This window comes from Panthera leo, chromosome B1, assembly GCF_018350215.1.
Source record: "Panthera leo isolate Ple1 chromosome B1, P.leo_Ple1_pat1.1, whole genome shotgun sequence".
In the NCBI taxonomy this organism is placed as follows: Eukaryota; Metazoa; Chordata; class Mammalia; order Carnivora; family Felidae; genus Panthera; species Panthera leo.
This window is the reverse complement of record NC_056682.1, coordinates 198,415,459-198,435,071: the sequence shown is the minus strand read 5'-3', so window position 1 is coordinate 198,435,071 and position 19,613 is coordinate 198,415,459. Positions and strand designations below refer to the sequence as shown.

Sequence of the window (19,613 nt, the reverse complement as noted above, 5' to 3'; positions counted from 1 at the left end):
AGGCACCCCTGTTTTTCTCAGATTTTAAATAGAATCCCCAGATTTTCAAATAAGGGATTTGGAAACAGATGTTGGCCAGGTGGAAACTGTGTTGATTGCAGTTAGGAAATGAGCAGCCTTCAGTTAGAGAAATCAATTTAAATAAATCATGGGGTATAAACTGATCATTCTGATGACTTTTTAAAAATTGCTTTTTTCAAAGTGCCTTCAACTAGTTAATTTGCAATTTCCCTGAGGATTGCAAGAGACATTCTGTGTATAATGAGATCTGTTTTTATCACTGTTAAAAAAAAAAAAAAAAGGCTCTCAGCTTTGTCTCCTGCATTGTAATCTTTTATTCATTTTAAATTGAAAACTGGCACATTAGTATACTCTCCACACAAAGGATCACAGACATTCCCAGAGCCCTTTATTTAAAAGTCAGTTAAGCTCTTCTTCCTCAACAATTCAGTCCTGCAGCCCCGGGGTGGGGCAGGGTCAGGTGGGTGTGTAAAGCGGTGGGGGCCACAGCTCGGAAGGGTAGGTCAGGTCCTGAGCCTGAGTGGGGGGGGGGGGGGGGGGGGTGCGCCCTTGTGGGGGAAGAGTGGCAGTGGAGAGGACTCTTTGGTTATATAATAGGAGGATTGGTCAAACAAGTGAATACATAAGGATGATGGAAGCCGGTTTTGCACATTCCGGGAAGTGAAAGGGATAAAACCAGAATGAACCCTGTGCTGTTAGATTGGAATGAAAGGTACGGGTGCGAACTCATGGTTTGCAGTTTGCATAGATAGATGCAGAACTAACTATGGTTGTAAGTGAGTATGTGTGTGTAGGTGTGCAAATGGCCTGGAAGCAGGGACACCCCAGTAGCGATAAGCATACTTAGCATTCAGATCTTGGCTTCTAAGTAGCAATTTCAGCTTCCAGGAACCAGAGCTCCTTGCAGAAATGGCTCCGTCTGGGGCCAGAGGAGGGAAAAGTATAAAATGAGCCTGGAACCTTTGTCATAGCAGGCAGCAGGGAAGGGCTCAGAGGATGATGGGGACATGGGAAAAGGACAGTTTGAAGGGGCTTCGACTGGCCAAATTTGAGACAGTTTGAGCATCAAATCAATGCTAGTAGCAGAAGATAACCTGAATAAAATAGGACATCTTGCATCCATCTAGATAGGAATCCGTAAGTGAGTACATTGAAGGTTTGGCATTGATAACTCCATCGCATCAAAGCACTCCTTCCCCCAGTACTCAGACTTCCAAAGGGGGAAGAGTAGCTTCCGCAGTGGGGAAGCCTGGCAGCCACCACCTTAACCAAGTGACGGAGGGAAATCTGGGACAACCTGCTAGGAGGCCCTGGGGAGAACGTAGATGAGTGTCCCTCTTTTATGCCAGAGATGCATAATCTGTCTCCAACCGTGGGGAACAGCAGACAAACGCAAGCTGAGGGGTTTCTTAGAGGATAGCTGGCACGTTATTGTGTCCCAAGGTCATGAAACTCGGGGAAAGACCGAAGAACTGTTTACACCAGAGGAGCCTAACAAAAAATAACCACTGGATGCACTGTGTGATTTCGTTCTAAAGGACGTCCGCGAGGCAGCTAGTCCAGTTAGAATGGGGTCCAGGGAAAGGCTGGAAGTCACGTGTCGACGTGAAATTCCCGATTTTTGATGGTTATATTCTGGTTGTGTCAAAGAATGCTCTTGTTTTCAGGGAATCCTGAAATACTCAGAGGGAAAAGGGCATCAGGTTGGCAATTTACTGTCTGATGGTTCAGGAGAAAGCGTTCTTTGTACTCAAGATTTTTGTGCATGTGATTCTTTCGCGACAAAATAAAAGCCTACAAGATCCCATGTCACATTTATTAGAATAGCCAAAATAAAAGTGACAGGTGTTGGGGGTGGGGGTGTGTGTGCAGCAGCTGGAACTCTCACCCATGGCTTCTGGGAGTATAAAAGAATTCTTTATTAAATAGCCAAATAGTTCTCCAGAGGGCAGGGCTGTCCTGTGACCCAGAGGTCCCACTGCTGGCTTCCCTGTGCCTCCATATACCCTTGTGCCCTCACGTGCTTGGCAGAATATCACTCCTCTCTCAAGAGTGCGCCCAAGTGACTGCTCTGCGAAGCCCCTCGTAATTTCTATGCTCGGAGTTGGCAGTAGAAGGAATTTGTAAAATACTTACATTTTACATGGTACTTTTCTCATCTACCGTTTCATTTAGCCTTTGCAACAGCTTTGAGGTGCGATATTACTTCTGGAAGCCAGGTTTCTCATTGTCACAGACGTGAGGAGGGGAAAACCAGGATGAAGATCTGTTTCTTTGGGTTGGAACGAAAGCTACTGAAAGCCACTTTACAGATAAGGCAACTGAGGTCCAGCACTTAGAAGAGTAGCCAGGAGACTATCGATTGTGTGCCGGCCTCCCCTGCTGGATACGGCCTCGCGGTTGGTCCCAGTCTTGGCGAGAACACTTTAGGAAGGCGCTGTCTTCTCCATCTTGCAGATGAACAAAACTCAAAGAGGATTGGGGAGAAAATGGTCACATTGCTAATAAGCGGCAGGCTAGAATTCAATCTCCCTCTCCTCTCCAAACCCCATTTCTAAATGTACCTTTCTCGGTCAGCCAGACAGTGTGGTAAGGACCGTATCTCTGACCGCCGTGGGACTTGTGGACCCTGTCGGCCTAGAGGGTCTTCTTAGAAGGGCGGCAGGTTGGCGCTGCTGAGCAAACCGCCGAGGAGAAGGCCGCCCATCGCTCACACATGCGGCTACCGCCCCCCTCCCCACCCTCTCCCCTGCCGGTCTGTCAGGCCTCCTTAAATCATCCCGCACTTCCCACACAGCACCGACCTGGAAGACCAGCCCTGGCTGGGCCAGCAGTCGGAGGCCGCACTGGGTCCCTTGCACAGACTAGAGAGGGGTGGCCCCTCCCCCGGAGTTTTAAAACTGTTGATGGATTGTGTCAGCTGGTTTCTTCTGTTCTTCTGGTCTGCACCTTGCTAGAAGAAAAAGTGCATGTAGCTTTGGGATTGCACAAGACGTTTTCTTTATGAAACCACTCTGCCTTTTCTTACTTACACAGTCATGATAGCCGTAGCGGTGGTAGTTAGGGTGGTAGGAACAGCCAGCTTGTGCAGCTCTTGGCATATGCTGTGCAGTGTGCTCAGCATTTGCATACTCAGCATTTGCATACTCAGCATTTGCATACAAGCCAGTAGAAGGTACCATGTTGAACAGAAGTCGTCAGAACTGGGGAGCCCCTGGGGGGCTCCGTCGGCTCAGCATCTGACTCCTGATTTGATTTCGGCTCAGGTCATGATCTCACTGTTCATGAGACTGAACCCCACACCGGGCTCTGTGCTGACAGCACGGAGCCTGCTTGGGATTCTCTCTCCCCCCTCTCTGCCCCTACTTCGCTCGTGTTCTTTCTCTCCCTCAAACTTAAAAAAGTAGAATGGACATCCTTGCCTTGTCTGTTTCAGGGGCAAGGATTTAGTTCGATGCTAGCTGTAGGTATTCTGATATCTTCTGATATAGCTGCTCTATATCAGGGTAATGAAATGCCCTTCTTTGTCACGTGTTCCCAAGACTCCCCTCTGGTTCCGTGATTTGCTAGGAGGACTCCTAGAAATGCTGCTGGACTCATGGTTAAAGCAAACAGATTAAAAGCAGCAAGGCTAAATAACAGGCATGTAAGACAAAGTCCCGGAGAAACCTAGATGAAGCTTCCAGTTGTCCTCTGAAAACCGCACCTAATTCTCCCGGCAATGAAAATGTGTGATGTCTGGCAACACGTACGGGCTATTGTCAACCGGGGAAGCTCGCTAGAGCCTTGGCACGCAGGGTTTTCCCTGGGAGTCAGTCATGTAGGCACGGAGCACCCAAATAGCCGACCTTCGTTACTCCGTCTCCAGTCCCTCCAGAGGTCAGGTCCGCACAGTCTGGTCCAAGGCCCCCATCAGAGATCACATGGTTGGCATAAACTCTCTGGTGTGGTCCAAGGCACCAGGTATACAAAAACACTGCTTATCAGGCAGGATATTCCAGGAGCACGGAGGTTTTCTTCCAGGAACTGGTCCAGGGCCAGTTTCTTTCTAACGGGCAGAGTTGGCACACCCCAAACCTGCGGAGTCAACCTTTTCCTGCACACCTTCTAGTCCTAGTTTGTGAACGGTTTTTATCTTGAAGGGATCTTGAATTTTTCAAATGCTCTTTCTGCATCTAATGAGATGATATTGTGGTTTTCTTCTTTTAATGTAGTGTATTACATTGATTTAAAAATGTGAAACCAACTTTGCATACCTGGGGTAAACCCCCCTTGGTCATGATGCATGGTTGTGTTTATATATTATTAAATTCGGTTCGCTTATATTTTGTTAAGGAGATGTACATTTATGCTCGTGAAGGCGTTTGTCTAGTTTTCCTTTCTTGTAATGTCTTTGCTGGGTTTCCATACCAGAAACTCACAGAGTCTGTAATTGTTCTCTGTCCACTGGTGTTCAGGTCTACTGTATCCTGGCCTTTCTCCTCATTTTAGGGAGAAACATGGAGTCTGTCACCACAAAGTATGCGGTGAGCTGTGGGTTTTCTGTCAGCATCTTAGCAGGTGCAGGACGTTCTCTCCTGCGCACAGTTCTTCCTCTTGTGTGCTTTGCCCCACAGCTGTGCGTGCACACGTTTTCGTGACGTCTTTCCACGTCGGCGTAGCACTCCCAAGGTGATACAGCCAGTGCCACAGCGATGGGCGTTGGGATTCTTTCCAGGCTTTGACTGTGCTACAGTTGAATTACATAATTGTTACAATGAATGGCCTTGTACAAACCGTTTCATATTGTTGCTGTGTCTTTGGGATAGATTCACACAAGTAAGATTGTTGCGTTAGAGAGTAATAGGTCTGTAAATTTTTTTTAAATGTTTTATTTAGTTGAGAGAGAGAGAGAGAGAGAACAAGCAGGGGAGGGGCAGAGGGAGGGCAGAGACAGAGCGGGGTGCAGAAGTTTGGAAGCGGGCCCTGCGCTGATAACAGCGAGCCCATGTAGGACCCAGACTCACGAACTGCGAGATCACGACCTGAGCTGAAGTCAGACGCTCAACCAGCTGAGCTGCCCGGGTGCCCCCATATACATCACTAGACGTTACCACATTTCCCTCCATGGAACTTAACACCATTTGGCATTCATACCCATCAGTCTGTGAAAGTGTCTGCTTCTCCACAAACTGACCAACCCGTTAGTCTTGTGATTTTTTTGCCAGTCTTCCAGAGCAAGAAATTATGTCCTGGTGTGGTTTTTAATATGCGTCACCTTTTTAAAATATGCTTTTAATATATTTTAATGTTAAATTTTAATATATTTTAATTTTAATATATTTAATACATATTTTTGAGAGAGAGTGCCTGCATGTGTGTATGAGCGGAGGAGGGGCAGAGGGAGAGAGAGAGAGAGAGGGAGGGAGAATGAATGTTAAGCAGGCTCCACACTGAGCACAGAGCCCAACTCGGGGCTTGATCCCACAAGCATGAGATCACGCATGACCTGAGCCAAAATCAAGAGTCGAACCCTTAACCAACTGAGGCACCCAGGCGCTGCATGCATTATCTTATTTTGAGTGAGAGCAAGCATCTTTTCATATGTTTAACAGTTTTGGGTTCATAGCAAAATTGAGCCGAAAGTACAGGGAGGCTCCGTGCACCCCTCCCTGGTCCCGCTCACTCACATCCCCTGCTGTCGGCATCCCCCACCACTTCTGGTGTGGTTTTGCCGGGCAAAAAAATATATCAAAAAATTTTTATGTAGTTAAATTCATCATTTTTTCCCTTCTTGCTTCTGGATTTTGAGTCATACGAACTTTTTTCCACACCTAGCTTAGAGAAGCATTCACCCGTGTGTTTCTCCTTTGTGTACGATTTATTATGTCTGTATCACTTGTGCGTTTGGACTTGATCTTGGTGCGCAAAGTGAGGAAACTTTGATCCTTCAGCCCCCCTTACTAAGCTTGTATCGTGTGCTAAATATCTACATACATTCGAGCCTCTTTTTGAATTTTCTGTCAGTGGTTTGTCAGCCTTTCCAGGCCCTGATACCGCTCTCTCGTGTAGGGTTTTTCCGGGCACGTTTTGCTGGAAACATTCTCACGTCTATAGCACAGTTGAGTTTACAGTGAACACCACCTACCTGCTGTCAATCTTACCCTTTACGTTTCACTGCACGGTGCTTAGTCCTCTTACCTTCATGTCTTTTACAGGGAGTTGTGAGCATCAGCAGCTCTGTCATTAAGTACAGTTCGATATTTATTTACAGTTTTTCCTAACATCCTTGCATGTTTCCGAGTGAATTTCATAATTGATTTGGTCTGGCTTCAGGATGGGGGAGGGGAACCTGCTGATATTTCTATTCGGATCGGTATGCTTCCATTTATATATAAATTAATTTAGGAGAACCGACATCTTTTTTTTTTTTTAATGGCTAAAATAAGTTTGTTATTTATTTATTTGTGTTTGTTTCCAGTTTTTATGTAAATTGCACTTAGTCATCAAGCCCCGCGTTGGGTTCTGCACTGACAATGTGGAGCTTGGGCTTCTCTCTCCTCTCTCTCTCCCCCTCTCCCCCCACCCCCGCCAAAAACAAACAAACATTAAATAAATCCCAGTTTATATACAGTGTAATGTGAGTTTCAGGTGTAGAATTCACTGATTCAGCACTTGCACATAACACCTGGTGCTCATCAGAAGTGCCCTCCTTAAGGGCAGGGTGGGAGGGAGGACAGGGTGGGTGATGGGTATTGAGGAGGGCACCTTTTGGGATGAGCACTGGGTGTTGTATGGAAACCAATTTGACAGTAAATTTCATATATTAAAAAATAAAAAAATAAAAAAAAAAAAAGAAGTGCCCTCCTTAATCCCCATCACCTGTTTACCCCATTCCCCCTGTCCTCCCCCCGTCCTCACCCCCACCTCCACTGCAGCAACCCTCCGTTTGTTCTCCATAGTTGAGTCTGTTTCATGCTTCGCCTCTCTCTTCCCATCACCCATGTTCATCTGTTTTGTTTCTTAAATTCCACGAGAACTGACATCTCTATGATATTTCTTTTTCCAATCCAAGAACATGATATCTCTTTCCATTTGTTATAGGATATTTTTATATCTTTGAAGACAATCTTTTAGTTTTTCACACATAGGCTTTGGGCTTTTCTTGTCCAGTTTATGCTCTGATACTTGTTGTCCTTGTTAGTTGTTTGTCTGTTGTTTTGGCTATTGCAAATGGGGTCTTTTCCCCCTGAATCTTCTCACTGTAAGCCTGGCACTTTTCGACGAACATTTAAGCCATTGTTTTGTTACTACAAGCCGTGCTGTGATGGATGTGTCTCTGTGTGTATTTGTGATGCTTAGAATAGCCGATAGATTTTCCAAAGGTGGCTGCATCCAAACATATCGCATCCCACATGGTCTTACTAAAATCGACTTCGCCACTGCTCCATTGAGAGGGAGATGTGAGGTCCGTGTCCCTCTCCTTGAGCCCGAGTGGACCATTGTCACTGCCTGGGCCGTGGTGTAGGACAGAAATGACGGTGTGACTCCTGCGGCTATTATAAAAGGCACTGCTGCCTCTGCCATTGGCTCAGACGCTCCTTGCGCTGGGGAGACAACGTGGCCCCTGACAGGGAGACGCGGCTCTGGGCCGGCACCCACCTGCAGTGGAGCCTTGTGAGGGAGCCTCGTCCCGATGAACCCGCCAGCCTCTGGCAAGCCTTTGGGTGACGCAGACCCAGCTGCCGTCGGGCTGCGCCCCGTGAAGGACCGGGACTCGGAACCGCCCCGCCGAGCCACTCCCACATTTGTGGCCCCAGACATGCTGATGGACGGTACCGATTATTGCTGTTTCAAGGCACTGAGCTTTAGGGTGATTTGTTTCCCAGCCGTAGTAGCTGGATGTTTAGGACGGTTGATACTATTGTCATTTTTGAGAATTCTTTTATGAATGTTGTAGCAGAGCAGTTCCTAAACAGCTTTTCTCAGAACCCTTGTCTTTTCCCAAAACTCCATGAAAATGGTCTCTGCAGCCAGGTTTTTTGGAAGAGACGTCCTTTTGGGAAATTCACAACGTATATTAGGATATTAAAGACTGAAAATGTGTAGAGTAAAATACCCACCCAGCTTCCTCAAATTCGTTTGACCACAAGTCCTTCTCATGGGTCCTGATGGGTAGGATCCTCTTGATGGAGTTGTTAGGAGCGTGGCCTTGGAGGCAGGTTCCCTGAGGTCACGTTCTGGCCCAGCCATTTACTGACCGTGTGACCTGGGAGAGTTTCCTAACTTCCGTATACCTCGGTTTCCTCCTCTGTAAAAAGGTCATTAATACCATTCCCTACCTCATAGGGACGTGTGGCCTTCAGTAAGTGTGTCCACACGGCATACTTAGAAAAATGCCCAGTACATAATAAGCCCTCAGTAAATGTTAGCTGGCATCAGCAAGATCATCATCCTTACACGTATTTACATTGTTCTTTTTATTTATACGCTTTCTGGGTGGTCATGCAGAACTCATCATAGATCATTCTGGCAGTCCGCCTGTCATTGCTGTAGTGCTGTGTGGATTCCAGTGAAGCTATTACAAGGCTTGTTTCATAATCAAGTTTTTTCTCTTACTAGCTAATTACTGACCGTTGTAAGGTATCCATTCAGGCAACCTGTATTTCCTTTTTTTTTTTTTTTAATGTTTATTTTTGAGCGAGGGTGTGCAATTGAGGAAGGGGCAGAAGAGAGGGGGACAGAAGCAGGCTGCACGCTGACAGCAGTGAGCCTGATGTGGGGCTCGAACCAACGAACCACAAGGTCATGACCTGAGCCAAAGTTGGATGCTCAACCACCTAAGCCACTCAGGCGCCCACAAGCTGTATTTCTTAAACACTGAATCCCGGGTACTCATCTGGGACCTTGGGCTGTGAAGCAGCCACGGCTTACGGCCCAGACCCCTGCTCTGAGAGCACACACCCCTGAGGAGTGGGGCAGGCAGTAAACAAGTGAACTGGGCCATTCCAGACCGGTGGCCGCTGTGAAGACAAGGGCTGTGGCACAGGGGGACGTGGGGGAGCCTGTCTGAGATCGCAGGGTCGGAGAAGGCCTCTCTGGGTGAGCGCGATGAAGCCTGGCCCCCAGGTGAGGCCGTGCGGCCACAGGAGGAGCCCTGGGGCGGCTGCCACGTGCAGAGGCCGTGGCTCCTGAGACCAGTCACTCCCATCCGGTGGATATTTAAAGACTTGTGCTTTTACAGTTAACTCTTCTAAGATATTCCTTACACATACTACATAACGTGTGTGCCCGTGTGTGCATGTGTATGTAGTTAGCCACACTTTTGCATTGGTGGGAAACAGCCAGCTCCTGGATTGAACAGTCAGCTTTTGCCACGCAGCTGTTGGGTGTGGTGTCGGTCTGTGGGGCAGGGTTGTGCGTTCTCTCCTTCGTCTGTTGACTGCACTCGCCCCCCACCCCCACCCCCTCCCCCACCCCGTGCAGGCAGTGACGCTGGCACCTTGTAGTGAGTGTCCCGCGGGAGGTGTGTTGGCATGGCCGCTGGTCAGCAACTCTGCTCTCTGGCGGAGAGCACAGAACAAGTGTGTGGGGGTCACGAGTGACTGCGTGTGTTGTCAGGACAGAATCTTGTAGAAGCAATTTATGTGATGGCTAATTATTTATTTAGATCGAAGCTGGAACCGGAACCAAGGACAAAGACCAGGGAATCCGTGTCTTCTGAGAAAGTTTCACGGAATCCTTCGCAAGACTCTGAAGAAAAATCTGTCACTGAAGAATATCCAGGTATGCATCAGAATCTTCCTTATGACACGTTGGCACAAATACAAAGCAGACAAAGAAGGAACACAGTCCTAGACAGCTTGTGGTGTTTGTATTTGCATAAAGCGAGGGAAACACAGAAGGGCCGGCTCTCTTCTGTCCCGGTTGGAGCTAGTGACTATCGGGCCGGCACAGGGGGCTGCTGCAGTCACCTGGGAGCTGGCGGGGTCCGGGGAAGGGGCCTGGGTCGTGGTGCACCACGAGGGTGGGGACTGGAGACTGAGGACCAGGAAGAAAAGAAGAGCTCTCTGCCCGAGGAACAGTGCACGCCAGTCTCAGGGGCCCCGGCACCCACGTGCTGCGCCGTCCCCGTGATCTCGGCATACTGTTAGCGTTGACCCTGCCTGGCCGCCGTGTGTGGACAGTGTGTGCCTGGTTTGCTCTATCTCAGGTGTGGCGGCCGTGGAATTTTGCTCTGCGTGAATCCCGGGATGCTGGTGATCCAGGGGCCGAGAGTCAGTCCCCTCTTCCGTATTGTCACAGTGGCTCTCATTTACCGCACGTCTCCTAGATGCCAGGCACTGCCCTGAATCTTTACGGACGTCACCGCCACCCTTAGAGCAGGCCTCTGGAATGCGTTTCATGGACCTGTTTTTCAGATGAGCCTTCTGAAAGGCTCCGAGAGGCTGGGAAACTGAAAAGCTCATAAATGGTGGACCCAGGATTTATATGCCTCCCCATCTGATTTATTCCCTGCTTTTTACAAGAGAGGGGATTCAGAATGCAGCGTAGGAATGAGCGCCTGAAAGATGCCAGAGGCCCTTTCTGTAGTTGGGAACCGTGTCAGGGGGCAGGGAGACTGGTGTCTCACAAGCCCCTTCACTGTGCTGGGTTCCTGCTGGGGCATCAACAGGTCGAGTCTCCTTGGGTCTTTGAGGTGGTGCTGTCGCCATTTATGTGTGACGAAATCGAGAAACCAAGGAAGGGGCAGCACCTGAGTCACTCTTTGTAGAGCCCGAGCCCATCCTCTCTGGTGGCTGCCTTGACCCCGTGGGCCAGAGGCTTTGCACACCTCTGTGTCCACTGGTCCCTAATGAGGGAGAACCCCGACATCACTCGTGAACTAACGGGGCCTGCCCTTCCTAAGACAATACACAGGGATACCCTGTTTGCATTTACTCAAACCAGACACAGAATGCTCGTTTAATCATTCATTCATGCAAGAAGTATTGTTGGGGCTGACGAGAGTGGGGAGAAGCCAGTGCAGGTTCTTGGGGCCCAGCTGAGGGTAGATCTCACGTGAAGAGATGTAGCCAGTCTGCCCTCGCGGAGCCGGGTAACAGGAGAGATTGGGCCTGTCAGACAGGTCAGAGACCTTGATATTTCAGTAAAGACCCAAGGGCAGTGAGGAGCGAGCCCTGTGTCTCCTGGGGGGAGGGTGTCACAGGCAGAGGACATTGGAAGTGCAGAGGCCCCGAGACGGGGGCCTGCCTCGTGGTGGGGGAGCAGCCTGGAGGCTGGAGAGCAAGGGAGAGGGCAGGGGGCCACCCAGCCGGGAAATTCCCCGGGCACCAAAATCACGGAGCCGAGGACTGTGTTACGTTTTTTTTCTTAATTTTTTTTTTAATGTTTGTTTATTTTTGAGAGAGAGACAGCGTGAGCAGGGGAGGGGCAGAGAGGGAGGGAGAAATGAAATCCAAAGCAGTCTCCAGGCTCTGGCTGTCAGCACAGAGCCTGACGTGGGGCTCGAACTCACAAACCGTGAGATCACGACCTGAGCCGATGTCGGACACTCAACTGCCTGGGCCACCCAAGTGCCCTGGGGACTGTGGGTTTGACTCTGAAGGAGGTGGGAAGCTGTGGGGAGGTTTGCACAGAGCACTGTCAAACCCAGTTTGAGCAGGGCCCCTGTGGTTGCTCTGTTGAAGAGAAATAGTGACGGTTAAGAGCCTGCTGCAGTCACCAGGAACAAGGTACTGGTGAGCACACACACGGCGCAGGGGAATGGGGGGACGTGGTAGAGTTCTGGGCTCGTTCTGAAAGTAGAGCCACAGAAATCGCTTCCTGTACGTAGACGTGAGAGGCAGGAGGGGTGGAGGAAGGCTGGGGTGGTTTTGACGAGGGAGAGGTCTGCTGTCCTTCCCTGAGATTCGGAGATGGGTTTAATCAGGAGCTCAGTGTGGGGCTCGTTGACTTTGAGATGCTTGGCAGAGAGGTTGGTCGGGAGTTGGGTTTATGAGTCTAGAGGTCAGGGGACAGGTCTGTAGGCAGCACCGATCCCCTGAGACAGGCCGGGGTCCCCCCAGAAGGAGGACGGGTAAAGGGAAGATGAAGGACCGAGGCCTCCCAGCACCTCCCGTCTTCCCTGCTTTATCCTTTCCCCCGGCATGTACCGCTAGCCTTCTGTTTGTTGCAGTCATTTATATTCTTCAGGACCTGTCTCTCCTACTAAAATGTAGCTCCCACGAGGACAGGAATGTCTGTGTTTTGTTCACTCTTCTCACGCTGGCACACAGAACAGTGCCTGACACCGAGGAAGTGCTGAGTAAGTCTTCCTTGAAGAAAGCGGAGGAAGATGGGGAGGGAGGGAGGTGATTTGAAAGGCTGATTGCCTTTAGTTGCTGTGGAAGTGTTTCCTCATGTAAAAGGAACTAATGCCTCTGGGCAATAGAAAGTAAATGGTCAGAGTAAAAGAACACTCCCTCACAGTTTATATTTTTATTGTAAAGTCAGCATTTGTTGTTTTATAATCACAAGTTATCACGAGTTATTAGCCCACCATACATTAAAATGGGAAAACTCTCCAGTTTAGCTTCTGACCGCTGCTTAGGACCCAGAATGGTTTGAAGAGTGTCTCTTCTGGGGCATCGTGATCCCAGCTCCAACACCTACTGGCACTTCTGAGCACCAGCTCCCCCATTTAAAAAAATAATTTTTTTTAACGTTTATTTATTTTTGAGAGACAGACAGGGTGTGAGTGGGGGAGGGGCAGAGAGAGAGGGAGACACAGAATCCAGAGCAGGTTCCAGGCTCCGAGCTTTCAGCACAGAGCCCGACGCGGGGCTCAAACCCACGAACTGTGAGATCATGACCTGAGCTGAAGTCGGACCCTTAACCGACTGAGCCACCCAGGCGCCCCACCAGCTCCCCCATCTTTAAAATGGGAGTGATGATACCTACCTTTCAGGGGTACAAGGGGGAGGGTGTGAGGTTGTCATTGGTGCTGCCTTTGCTTACTGCTCTCCTTGTGTGTTGAGACACTCCCCCACGCCCGTCTTGGTCCTGGGATGTCTTTCTGAGATGCCCTATGGCCAGTCCTCTCCTGCCTTTTCCCCTTCAGCCTGGCACCTGCCTGCTTCTGCTGGCTCAGCCTCACTGTCCCCTCAACTCCACAGGCCACCCTTTCCTTCAAGGTCATTTGGTGATGCTTGTTCTGCAGGCCTCTCTTCCTTGGTTACATGGAATCCCAAGGAATAATAATATCTGAACTGGCTCTTATTAAAAATGTACACAATGTACTGTATGTATAAATCCCTGCGTATATAACAGATTTCTAAATCCTTCATGTTGTTTTTTGCCAAAAGAACGCTATTACCATACTGTAGCCCACCTTTATCTAGTTCCTGTTTGCAGGGGAAGAGAAAAAAACATGGCTGCAGCATGGTGTCATGGAAGGGCTTACAGACTAGGCTAATTTCACAGCCTGGCCTCTGTCCTGGGCTATGACCTGGGCAATTTATTTAAACTCTGACTCTGCACTTTCTTGTGGTACCGTGTAGCCGTGGTTTGTTGTGAGCATTATGTGAGCTAGCTTACCAAACCGCACATCTTACATTAGCGTGTGGATCCATTGCTCACCACCAAGGACTGGGCCGTATCCTTCTTCAGCTTTAGCGCTGGGTGGCAATTAGGTTGGCTCAGATACCAAATGAAATTAAAATGTAGATTAGGAAGGAAGTTTTTTCTATTCACCAGCTACCTGATCTTGTATACAGAAAATTTTAAGGCATCTACCAAAATAAAGTAGTAAATTGGTTTGTCCAGGTTGCAGGATACAAAATCAATACACAAAAATCAGTTTAATTTTTATGTATTCTCAGTGAACAATCTGAAAATGAAATTTAAGAGGCAACAATTCCCTTATAGCATCAAAAGGAATAAAGTACTCAGGGAGTAAATTCAACCACAGTATAAAACTTCTACTTTGAAAATTATAAAACATTGTTGAAAGAAATTAAAGATGACCCAAATAAATGGAAAAACTTCCCAAGATCGTGTCAATATACCCCAAATTGACCTACAGTTTTAGTGCATTCTTCATCAGAGTGCCAGCTGGCTTCTCTGTAGAAATTAACAGGTCGATTCTGAAATCCATGAGGGATGTACAAGGAACTCAAGATAGCCAGAACAGCCTTGAAAAAGAACACATAAGAGGACTCACACTTCCCAACTTCAGAACTCACAACAGAGCAGCAGTAACACAGGGTACGTACGGGATAGGTGTACAGAGCAGCGGGATTGAACTGAGAGTCCAGAACTAAAACCGTGTATGTGCAGCCAGCCGATTTCCGACAGGCGGGCCAAGACGCCTCATTGGGGTGGGAGCAGTCCCTTCAGGTGGTGCCGGGAGGAGGGGACAACCACACGCACAAGGCCGGCTCCACACTTAACCTCACCTTATACAAAAGTTAACTCAAAACAGACCAAAAACCTAAACGGATCTGGGACCTAAAAGCTCTTTGGGCTGAATCTTCCCGACCTCAGATCTGACCAAGGATTACTAAGGACAGGACACCAAAAGCACAGTGGCAACAGGAAAAGCTGAACAAATGGGCTCTCGTCAAAGTGAAACCCTTTTCTGCTGCTTCGACGGGCAGTAAAGCTAGAAAGTGAAAAGATCGCCCCTAGAGTGGGAGCAGGTGTGTGTGGATCCCACACCTGATAAAGGGTCTGCGTCCAGAATGTGCAAAGGATGCTTTAAACGCAACAACAAGATGATAAATTAAAAGCGGGCAGAGGATCCGAACAGAAATTTCTCCAAGGAAGACATACAGGTGGCCAATGCACATGAAAAGATGCACATCGTTGGTCCTCAGGGAAATGGACATCAAAACCACAACGAGATGCCATCTCACACCCACCAGGACGACTACGCAGATACAGGCACGCCTCAGAGCCGCCGTGGATTCGGTTCCAGACCACCACACGGAAGGGAGTCAGAGGAAACTGTTGGCTTCCCAGTGCGTATAAAAGTCATGCGTACACTTTATGGGGTCTGTTCTGTGTGCAGCAGCATACGCGTAAAAGGACAGCGTGCATACCTTCATCAAAAAATACTGCTAAAAAGATAAAAAATAATAAAAAAATACTGCTAGAAAAAATGCTGTCACGTGAGCTTTCAGTGAGTCATAGTCACTGATCACAGATCACCCTAACAGGTGCAGTAATCATGAAACGGTTTGAGATACTGTGAGAATTACCAAAATGCGGCACAGAGACACGAAGTAAACAAATGCTGTTGGAAAAATGGTGCCAACACACTGGCTTGACGCGGGGTTGCCGCGCACCTTGCATTTGGAAAACCAGCGCAGCGCACGAAAGTGAAGTCCAAGTCCCAGGTGAAGTCCAAGGTATGCCTGTGATAACGAGCGTGGACAAGGATGTGGCGAAATCAGAGCCTTCGTTCAGGTGGAAGCTCTCCAGGCAGAGGATCCAGCCAGTGGAAGGGTCGAGGGGGAAGGGGGGCCTGGCACATGGAAGCACATGCACACACCCACGGTGGGGAGGCACAGGAGGAGACAAGATGGAGGCAGAAGCCGCGTGGACAGGCCGTCCGGGCCGCAGTGAAGGTTTCCCTGTGATTCTGTGTCTGGACGTGTTCAGGCTGAGGATGGCAGGTCTTGCACACGGTCCAAGCCTCTCCGCTGCATGGAGTGGGACGGAGTGAGGAAGAGGTGGCAGCTGTGGGCCTGTCCGGACAGATTGCGATGTGGGCGCTGGGTGACAGGTGCATGTCAGGGCAGTGGCGGAGACGAGGTGGTGGGCGGGAGGAATGCTCCAATTCCAGCCGTAGTTTGCAGCTGTAGACGAGTGAGTAGGTGGGATGGGACATGTGAGGGACAGAGCACCAAGGCTGGGGGGACTGCAGGGAGGAGAGGGAGAGGAAGAGGAGTCTGACAGCAAGACTGGGAAGAGCGGGGGGTGGGGGGTAGGGGGTGGGAGGCTGGGGGAGAGGGCGACACCAGGATTCTCGTCTACGCATGCTAGGTCTGAGCCAGCTGGTGAATTTTCAGGTGGAAACAGCCCGTTGTGGGAGTGAGCCTAGAACTCGGGGAGAGCCTCAGGCCTGGAGACGCTTGGGAGTCATGGGGAGGGGTCACGTGGAGCCCCAGGCTTGCATCCCCCCCACCCCACCCCGAGAGCCCGTGGGGAAGGGGACAAACCGTGCCCACCTCTGTGCTGCCCTGTTGTCTGGAGGCCCGTGACATTTCATCTCCATCCCGACCTTGGTGCTGGGGGGTCGTTCTTGTTCCCCCAACTGTCCCCCACTTAGGGCCCACACATCTGCCCATGGACGTCATACTAAGTGGATCTGTAGGTAGAAGAAGGGCTTTTTAGGTTCAGGCTACAGGGAATCTTTTTGTCTCATCTTTTCGGTGTTTCATTTCTCCTCTGAAACATGAGCTGTATTCTCAATAATACTTTAGTGTAGGACTAGGCGGTGTAGTTCTAGGCAGAGGGTGCCTTCTTGCTTGCCACACTCCTGACTTTTAAAAAGCCACTAGCTTTGTGACTTTTTATTTAGTCTGGAGTATCGGGGACCTCTGTGGTCAGGCAGACCTTCCGTCCACGTCTGAGGTTCAGGCCTCTTCCATATTCTTATTGTGCCAGGATGAGACTTTGACATACCCGTTTGTAATTTGCTCACATCGGTTTCCCCTGGTGCTAAGATGGGTGTGGCTATTTGTGAATACTGCCTGCACTTCTCAATGAGCTCTGGTTCCTGCCTTCAGGGAACTCACAATTGATTGACGGGAGTGACCAGCTTCCACCCCCTGAGAAAGTGACGCGTGCCCTGAGAGAGGGCACAGGTGGGAAGAACAGGGTCCACTCAGAGGGGACTTCAGGAGGCAGTGTCCTGAGAAATGAGTCTGGACCGAAAATGGAAGCTCTATCCTAGGCAGAGGGAACGGCATGTGAAATACTCCGAGGCCAGAAAGCATGGAGCCGTGTGGGACACGGTTAGTGCAGCCCGTGCAAAGGGGAGGGTTCTGTGGGGACTGAGGCTGGGCCGTGTCGAGGGCCTGTTGGGCCGAGAGCTTGCACGTGAGTCTTGGGGCTGGGCCACTGGAGGTCTGCGTCGAGGACGGTGTGAAGAGCACTGTGCTTCAGGCCAGTTTTTATGACAGCAGGTCAGGGTGGCCCCCGGTGGCTGTCCACGTGAGCGTGTTGTAGAGCGCGCGTCCTCTTAGCAAATTCTGTGTTCCAGCTCAGAGCTCCTAATGTGAATGGACGCTTCTCATCTTGGTGTTCTTCTCCGGAAGCAACATCAGAGGAGACGCTTGACTCGGCTCCCGTAACGAGGTCAAGCAGGAAACACAGGGCCCTTGGGGTGGGGGTGGGGTGAGTGAAATGTGCAGAGGTTCCTGCCTGAAGATGGCCTCTCAGAAAAACACCCCGCCAGTTTCTAAAGGTGCTTTCAGCCTACGTTTTATGTATAAATTCTCCACGTTTATTATATTTACATGTATATTTAGTATACATACATCATATATAAACTTTATAAATACAGTTCTGGCAAAAACAGCCATTTTTTTTTTTTTTTAAACCTGCACAATGTTCTGGATACATGGAGGCTTTTTGTGATGATGTATCTGGAATACTAATACCTAAATTGGTGCTGTCATACATTCTTTTCCCATATCATAGTCTCGAAACCGACACTCTGGACTTTCGCCCGTCTCACGGGGCCGAGACCAACTATGGGAAAGTTACTGAGGTTGAGGGAGGAAAGAAAAAGAAGCCGTACCCGGCGCCAGGCTCACGAGCCTAGAGGCACTGCTGAGACACCAGACACAGTCATCTTGAGAAAGAGAGACCCCACAGGGCGCCTGGGTGGCTCAGTCAGTTCAGCATTCGACTCTTGGTTGCTGCTCAGGTCGTGATGTCACGGTTCATGAGATCGAGCCCCGTGTCGGGCTCTGCATGGACAGCGTGGATGGAGCCTGCTTGGGATTCTCTCTCCCCCTCTCTTTGCCCCTCCTCTGCTAGCTCTCTCATAAAATAAGTAAATTAACTTAAAAAAAAAAAAAAGACCCCATTGCAGTCTCCATCAAGGATGGGTCACTTCCATCCACTGCCCTGTTCCCACCGCACACCCCTTTTGACCTCGCGGGCCTCTCTAACGTGCTGGTGGCAGCCCTTCCTAGGAGCCCGAGCCATTGGTGCACTTCATCAAGCGTCCATCACGCATTTGTGGTTGCAGTTAAAAAGTTCTCTAAAAGGTCCAGTCAACAACAGTTGATGCGCGGGCGCCCGTCCCAGGGTACACCCAGAGCCCCCAAGTACGGACTGGCACACGGAGAGATCAGATGAGCGAAGGTTTATCCATGGGGTGACGGGACATGAAGAACCGTGTGCCCTTGCAGTGGAATATCCTGCAGTGTTTCAAGAGAACGAGGCAGATCTATGTGACGGATACGGGATAATCTCCCAAATACAGTGAAGTCCTACACGGCAAGTTTTATAAGCCACTGTGTACACACACTGGATTGAAGTTGGGGTGGGGGGGGGGGGTTGGTGCAGAGAATTACATAGGTGTTTGTATGTGAACACACTGGGTCTGGGTAAGGTCTGTGAGGCCACATCAAATGCTAACAGTGGTTCCTTCTGGGGGAGGAATAGGATTAGGGAGTGGTAGGTCCTGGCTTGGAGTTTTTGGGTTTTTTTAAATTTTTTAACGTTTATTTATTTTTGAGACAGAGAGAGACAGAGCATGAACGGGGGGAGGGTCAGAGAGAGGGAGACACAGAATCTGAAGCAGGCTCCAGGCTCTGAGCTGTCAGCACAGAGACCGACGCGGGGCTCACACTCACGGACCCCGAGATCGTGACCTGAGCCAAAGTAGGAGGCTTAACCGACTGAGCCACCCAGGCGCCCCTGTCCTGGCGTTTTTTTTTTAGTGAAAATACCCTTATATTGCAGTGTTTAAACAGTAGAGGGAGGGCGTGCGTGAGCTTGTGTTTTGTGGTAAGACACACTTGAAGACTGGCCCTTTGGTTTGCAGCCATTGCTGAAGTCACTGTGGCACTGAGACTGTGCAGGGGGCGCCTTCTGCCCACGCGCACACACGTGGGCACACGCACGTGCACACACTGGAGCTTAAACACTGTAGAAGGGTCCTGGTACAGCGCCTGAGTGTGAGCCAGCGGATAACCGAGTGTGGACAAGCTGTAAGAGCTCATGCTTGCAGTGTGCCTGCATCCCAAGCCAGCATCAGCACCGTCTAAAAGGAAGTATTTTGCCTTCTGTTTCTCTTTCCTTTCTTTTCTTCTTCCTCTTCTTCTTCTTTTTTTTTTTTTTTCTTTAACAGAAAAGGTTCCGGCTGAATCCCAACCCGAATTGGGCACGTGGGGAGACGGCAAAGGTGAAGACGAATTATCCCCAGAAGAAATACAGATGGTAAGGCTGCTCTCTGCCCAGTCGGGTGTTGTTAGCATTGGTAAGACTGTTTCCCCAAGTAGGAGGTCATCCTAAACGCCTTTGCCCTGATTGTTATAGCGAGTTTTCAAAATTATAAATACATATTGTGGATGCAACTTTTCCACCCGATTTCCTAGTTCTTCATATGC

The 19,613-nt window shown here is 49.5% G+C and overlaps 1 protein-coding gene across 3 annotated transcripts in view; it reads left to right on the top strand.

The window, feature by feature from the left end:
* STX18 (syntaxin 18) overlaps positions 1–19,613 on the top strand; it is a 119,486-nt gene that overhangs the window by 88,832 nt on the left and 11,041 nt on the right. For all 3 annotated transcript variants that reach the window (XM_042936907.1, XM_042936908.1, XM_042936909.1), the window contains exons 6-7: positions 9,671–9,786; positions 19,355–19,443. In XM_042936907.1, the coding sequence (XP_042792841.1) occupies positions 9,671–9,786; positions 19,355–19,443 (205 nt within the window). The remainder of the gene's footprint in view (positions 1–9,670; positions 9,787–19,354; positions 19,444–19,613) is intronic.